The sequence below is a fragment of the Musca domestica genome, unplaced genomic scaffold, assembly GCF_030504385.1.
Source record: "Musca domestica strain aabys unplaced genomic scaffold, Musca_domestica.polishedcontigs.V.1.1 2, whole genome shotgun sequence".
Classification (NCBI taxonomy): Eukaryota; Metazoa; Arthropoda; class Insecta; order Diptera; family Muscidae; genus Musca; species Musca domestica.
Window position 1 is genome coordinate 27073420 of NW_026712249.1, and position 7209 is coordinate 27080628.

General features: G+C 35.9%; 1 protein-coding gene across 1 annotated transcript; it reads left to right on the plus strand.

The window, feature by feature from the left end:
• Positions 1-4149: 4149 nt before the first annotated feature.
• On the plus strand, positions 4150-4614 carry LOC101896975 (uncharacterized). Its single transcript, XM_005178111.3, has 2 exons — positions 4150-4373; positions 4439-4614. The coding sequence occupies exons 1-2, from the start codon at positions 4175-4177 to the stop codon at positions 4612-4614; spliced, it is 375 nt and encodes a 124-aa protein (XP_005178168.1). The 5' UTR covers positions 4150-4174.
• Positions 4615-7209: the final 2595 nt, after the last annotated feature.

Here is a 7209-nt window from a genome sequence, read left to right on the forward strand (position 1 = left end):
TCAGACTTGGCTGGTGTTGTCCTTGCCACCACCATCCATGGCATTTCGAATGGAGCATCATCACTGTGTCAATTTGTATGTGATACACATCAGCACACTGTTGTTGGCACTGATGCTGAGCTTAAAGAGGTGACTGGAGTTGCTCGCTTGGCTCTGCTTTCCTTTGTTTAAAGATGTCGTCGATTGAATGACGCCACAGATTAATCCAATTTGTTGACTGGCGGCTGACTCGGAAAATGTTTTCGTTTTTAATTACAACATACCGCTGTGTCGGCATCTATTCCACAATTGAAGAGTTTGATATATCAGACAGTTAATCGGCAAGAGAGCTAAAAGCGTGTAGGTTAATCAATGTATGTGGATGTGTGTGCGCTGATGTTGAGTCATTTACAGATAATTTAGAATAGTTATCAAATAGTTTACATAGGCCTATGAAGTCATGTTGGAAAGACTTGATATTGGATGAGAATGATAACGTGGATTTTATTTTCTGGTTTTTATACAATCGCGGATACATTCAACTGTGTTAAAGCTACAATTGTGACTTTTTAAAATAGGTTAAGGAATAATGAGAGATGTTCACTGTGGGTTGTACATTTTTCTCCAAATCTCAAAAATATAAAGTCCTATTATTTAAAAGATTTATTTAAGATTTTTTCCAAAGCTTTCTTAGCCAACCAACCGTCATTTTCTGAGGCTATTGGACTATGATCTTTTATTTTGTAAAGAAAAATTTTAAATGATATTTTGAAGCTAAAATTGAGGATATCTAAAATACTTATTCTGCAAGGACTATCAGAGGCGGAAAAATTCTTAGGGAGGACCCTCTGAAGTTCTATGTTAAGTACTGTTTAAATAGAAAATCTAATTTTTTTCTAAACAGTTTTTCTCGAACCTAAAGAAGCATAATTGTTATTCCGCACACCATTATAAGGAGGATATATTAAATTTGACATTCTGTTTGTAATATATATATTCTGGATCAGCGTAAATTCTTAGCCGATTTAGTGATGTCCGTCTGTCTGTTGTAATCATGCTACATTTTGGTTCACATCTTCGTATTGCAACATAAACGTAATTATTTCAAATTTCGTACTTGTAGGTCGGAACCTGTACTATAGGCTACTTATGCAGTCCTCGTCTTCGCATAGCACCCATACAGGGTGAGATAAAAAAAACTGCAACAAAGTCAAACGCCGCAATTTTTACTTTTTTTTAAATTTTATTGAATGAAAGCAAAAAGTGTCGGAAATAGCATCAAATTTTAGAATAAGCTTAGATTTTTTCGACTTGGTCACCTTTGGCACGAATTATGGCCAATGAAACTGTCACACGCTGCCCGAATGTTGCTCTGCGGTATTTTGACCCAGTCCCGGCGAAGCGCTTGCTTGAAGTAATCGACACTTTGGTATTTTTTAGTGTCAACCTTGCTTTCCAAAATACTCCAGACACAAAAATCCAACGGATTGGTATCCGGAGTTTTTGGTGGCCATTGTGAGCTGGAAATGAAGCGAGGAATCTCATTTTGTAACCATTCTTGGTTGGCGGTGGCGAGCTGAGTGCGATGATGCTGAGTCCTGTTGGAATGTCCAAGGTCTTCGGCCAAAATGTTTGCGTGCCCAAGGCTTTAATACACCCTCCAAAATATTTTCGCGATAATATTCGGCTGACCTCTTTGGCACGTAAACACGATCATTTTGTTTGTTTACAAACTGCTGGACAACGTTGTTTTCTCATCGGAAAAACCAAATTCGACAGTTCACAACTTTCGGCTAAGCGAAGCTACTCTTTAGCTCTGTTGAGTCTATTTTCTTTGCGTTGCGGTGTAAGTTCTTGCATTTTTATACCCTACAACACTATGTGTTGGGGGTATTATAAGTTTGATTGGGCTAAAAATTATGTAACACCACGAAATATTGGTTTCCCACATAGGAAAGTATATATGGATCTTAATATCTCGCCGAGCTGAGTCGATCTATGTCCGTTCGTCTGTATGTCCGTCCGTCTATCTGTCTGTCCACGTTAATTTGTAATCACTTTACAGGTCGCAATTATGGTCCGATCTTCACGAAATTTAGAATGGAGGTGGGTTAGGGTGGGATAGGGTCAGAATAGAACCCTATTTCTTTTGGAGATGATCGCATAATATTTAGGGGTTGAAATGGACCAAAAACTGAAAAAAATCCTGATTTTACAGTTGCTCTACAGGTCGCAATTATAGACCAATAAAAACGGAACTTAGCATGGGGCTAGAGCTTAGGACTGGGCAGATGCCTTCCAATTTTGATGGTCATTGGATAATATTTAGTGGGAGAAATAGGCCACAACATTTGTGTTAAATAAAAGTAAAATCTTCCATTATACCGCGAACATTTTTAATCCCGGCGAAATCACAAACAGACGAACAGGTCAATTCTGACCGTTACGTAGATGCCGATAGTAAATATATCGGTTATATATAGCGAAATATATTCAATGTGTATATACAAAGGAAGGGTATGTTGGTTAGAATGCTTATATCTCAAGAATGGCTGGACCGATTTTGACAAGTTTTGTCAATTCAGAACGCCCTCTTGGCATAAAAGTATAAAATCTAAAAAAATCGCAGGAAAATATGCCAATAAAGATGTTAATATAGATTTTGTAGTATTTTGTGACATTTTTTTATATTTTCATATTTTTTATCGCATGCGATTTTTTCAATTTAACTTATAATATTTTGTAATATTTTTTCACCTTACAACACAGGTTGGGGATATTATATAAGTATTGCAAATATCGTCCGATCGTCACGAAAATGTTCACAAGTGTAAGGTTGGGCTCAGAAGGGCTATGCCTATTGTTTTCAAAGATGTCCGCAATATATTAGGGGTTGAAATGGACCAACAACTAAAAATTTTCCTGATTTTGCAGCCGTTATAAAGTTCACAAATAGAAACCAAAGGACACGAAATCTCACATAAAGATAGAGTTAGGACAGCGGGTACAATGGACCATCAATTTTGTGTGAAAACGTACCAGCATTACTTGCAGGCGATATCCGAAATACACAAAAGGCGAATTTCTGAAAGATGAGTCTGATAGATGAGTCTAAATTTGGAGATACGAAGGGGCTTCTTGCTTTTGGAGATGATTGCAAAATATTTGGGGATTCAAATTAACTAAAAACAGAAATGTTTTTCCGATCACACAACTGAAGCCAATCGAAACGCCTGTGAAGGAAGAGAAATAAGGACAGGGAAGAATTCTAGCAATTTGGATGACCATTATATTTATCGGTAAAATGGACTACAACAACTAACAGACCGACGGAGTGCATAAATGTTGGGCAAATGTCCCTAGTCAAAATCCTAATTTCAAAAGCGAAATCTTCCAATATGGACTTCGACATAAGGGGTCTTCTAACATAGTGTAGTGTTGTAGGGTATAACATAGTCGGCCCCGCACGACTATAGCCTTTTCTTACTTGTTTGGAATTGTAATGGCTTTACCCCGAGCACATGCAGACATGTAGGGCACATGCCTCCGATCAAAAATATACCAAAATGGTTTTGGACCTAAAATCGCATCTTTATTACATAACTCGATCTAGCTTTATGTGCCCTTCCGACTATCCATTTTAATTTAACAAATTCTAGGTCTCAATTATTGGATGATCCCAACGAAATTTGACATGGCGGTTGAGGTCCAACCATAGCAGACATCTTTAGTTTTTGGGATGGGATGTTAGAGACGTTTAAATCCAGAAATATTCTGATATCCTCCCAAATAGAAAACTTGGTTTTTGAAATACAATACATTTTTAAAGTTTTTTTATTTTGGTGTGAATCAATATTGACATTTCTTCTCAGTAAATACCAGTTAAAACATTAAAATATTTTGTGTGTTCCGCGCATAAGTGTGTCTAAATATTTAGCTAACCTTGATGTATATTAAAAAACATTCAAAACTAGATTTTTCAAAAACTAATCAAATATATATCTTTTTCACACACAAAATTTACCTTGACATATTTATTAAATGGCGCATGCTATTTAATGTTGACACAAAAACAGTTTTGGAGAAATTACGTTTCGGCTAGGGCTGTCTTAATTTGCTATAAAAACACTTCGACAATAGCTCAACCACCATCATTGTTCTTCGCAGCATTTCCCGAGAAAACACTAATTCAAAAATGAAATTTATTTTGCCAATTTTCTTAATTCTATCAGTGATCGCATTTGGATCGCTGCATGCAGCCAAGGTGTGTGTGACAACTGCAACAAATTGCAATGGTAATGTTAGTGTTTGTGGCCGCTATGGTCGCTCTAGATTGTGTAAAAAATTCCAAAATAGTTGTGCTTTCCAGACAGCAAATTGCAGCGATAACATTGGTGAGTTTTTGAATATTTTGACCTGCAACATATTTCTTTTATGATTTTTGTTTTTTCTTTTATAGGCTACACTATTGTAAATTCGTCCTATTGCACGGGTATTCCGCTAAATCAACGTAGAATGTGTAATGGTATGTCGAGTTCCACAAATGGATTATGGGGCACAACAAGCAGTTTATGGGGTTCATCAAACAACAACAATAATAATGTACAACCCATTGTTATTAACCGAGGAAAATAGAAATATTAGATTTATAGTAGATTTTCTAAGTTAGAAAGTTCCTGAATATTTTATTTATTTTTTGGAACAGAATATATATACATATTTTTTAAATAAAATAACTTTAATAATAATAAAAAATAGCTTATTTTAATTAAGACCATTAACCAAAGGCTATATTCGTGCAGTGCCGACCATGTGATACACTACAACACTACAATATGTTGGAAGCCCCCTTATATCCAAATCTATTTTGGAAGATTTCGTTTATGAAATAATGCCATAGAGTTCTAAATTAATTCAATAAAAGTTGTGGTCCATTTTACAGCTAAATACAATCCAATGATTATCCAAAATATCCTTAACTCTCTCCTCATGCAACCTGTAGAACGACTGCAAAATCAGGAAAATTTTAGTTTGTTTGGTCCATTTGAACCCTGAATATACATGCCCATAACGATAGGCCTTAATTCTGACGCTAACCCTACCCCCATGCAAAATTTCTTGATAATTTCGACCTGTATAAAATAACCTCAACACATAGTATTGCTGGGTGTAGAAAAACCTTTGAAAATATACTATTCAAAATTGTAAGTCAAACTGAAAAAATCGCATGCGATAAAAGATATGATAAGAATTGAAAAAAATTAAAAAAAAAATATTAACTTTTTTATTGGCATATTTTTACTCAATTTTATCCTTTTCTGGCTAGAGACCATTCTGAATTAATGAAAATTGTGAAAATCAATCCAGCGGTTCTTGATTCATAAGCAGAATAACTAACCTATTTTGCTATGTACCCAATATCCTGTAGCGTAATTATAAATTAACATAGATCGTCACAGCTCGGCGAGACAGGAAGATCCATATACAGGATGAAATAAAAAAAACTGCAACAAAGTCAAACACTATAATTTTTACTTAAAAAAAAAAAAAAAAAAAAAATTATTGAATGAAAGCAAAACATGTCGGAAATAGTCACGTTTTACACGAATTATGGCCTTCAAACGACCAATGAAAGATGATCGATACTATAGTATTTTTTAATGAAAAACTCCAGACACAAGTGATTCGTATGCGGAGATTTGGTGGTCATTGTGAGCTGGAAATGAAGCGAGGAACCTCATTTTTGTAACCATTTTTGGGTGGCGCGTGCTGAGTGCGATGGTGCTGCTGTTTACAAATTGCTCGACAACGAATGTTTTCTCATCGGAGAAATCCAGATTCGGCAGTTCACCACATTCGGCCAAGCAAAGCAACTCTTTAGCTCTTTTGAGTCTATTTTCTTTCTGTTGCGGTGTAAATTCTTGAACTTTTTGGAATTTCAATGGCTTTACCCGAGCTCATTTTTCAATATTTGCCGAATCGAATATTGCGATATGTTCAGCTCACGAGCCATTTTTCGGCCACTGTGACGCGGGTTTCAATCAAGTCGCTTCTTTACTTTTCAAACCATTTATTCTGATGTTGCTGTTTTCGTCCGTCCACTTCCTTGACGTCGGGCTACGCTACCAGTATCACGGTAACGTGCGATGGTACGAGACACAAACGATTTATTCATATTTCAATGCTGGAGTTCTAACGATAGCCACTTTCGGTTTTCCGGCCAAATATAAAGAAATCACAATATCCCGCTTGAATTCCATCACGAATAACAGTTTTTCTGGAAAAATGCTTTTGCACGCTTGTAAACAATATAATGAGCTGTCACTGGAAAAATTTTAACAGCTGTCGGACGAGTGGCTTAGAAATGACAGCAGTCTGACATTGGTTACAGTTTTTTCATCTCATGCCATATGGCTGAGAGTATATAAAGTAGTTAAGTTATGCCGGCTGAACTATTTATACTCTCCACCGGTGTGAAAGTAAATCATTTGTAAAATTGTAAACCTCTGCGGCTAGAATGATTTTTTCGTTGAAATTTAGACGGAATGGCAAATTTAATACACCCTTCACGTACGTTGGAGGGTAAAAAAAAATAAAATTACGATCTCCTCCCTTAGTTTAAAAAAAAATTGTCGTAGGAGTTATTTTTAGATAACTCTTAGGGAGAATATCCCCAGACAAAAAAAAAACAAGGAAGCTGATGAGGATTGGTGGCTCTTTCCGAAACCATGGTACGTCCTGATTAATTATTTATATGGTATTAATTATAAATATTAATAATCTTATCCTCTAAGAAATAAATAAACCTTGTTTTAATAAAACAAGTAAGCAAAGGCTATAGTCGTGCGGGGCCGACCATGTGATACCCTACAACACTACAATATGTTGGAAGTCCCTTTATATTCAAATCCATTTTAGAAGATTTCGTTTTTGAAATAATGCCAAAGAGCCCTGCCCAGAGGTTACCCTTAGGTTCTTGGCCCGGAGAATTTGGCCAATATTTACGCACTCGGTAATGTGAAGAACTCAAAACAATTGCACACGAAAGTTGTGGTCAATTTTACAGCTAAATATAATCCAATGGTCATCCAAAATGCTAGACTTCTTCTCTGTCCTCAACTCTCTTCCGATTCTAAATTCCGTGTCGATTAGTTTTCAATTGTGGCCTATAGAACGACTACAATATTAGAAAAATTTAAAATTTTTAGCCATTTAAACCTCTAAATGCAC

Bases quoted from the DNA above. Each gene is read 5' to 3' on its own strand.
- LOC101896975 (XM_005178111.3), top strand. From the start codon at position 4,175: ATGAAATTTATTTTGCCAATTTTCTTAATTCTATCAGTGATCGCATTT. The intron at 4,374-4,438 runs GTGAGTTTTTGA...TTTCTTTTATAG, and splicing joins AAATTGCAGCGATAACATTG to GCTACACTATTGTAAATTCG.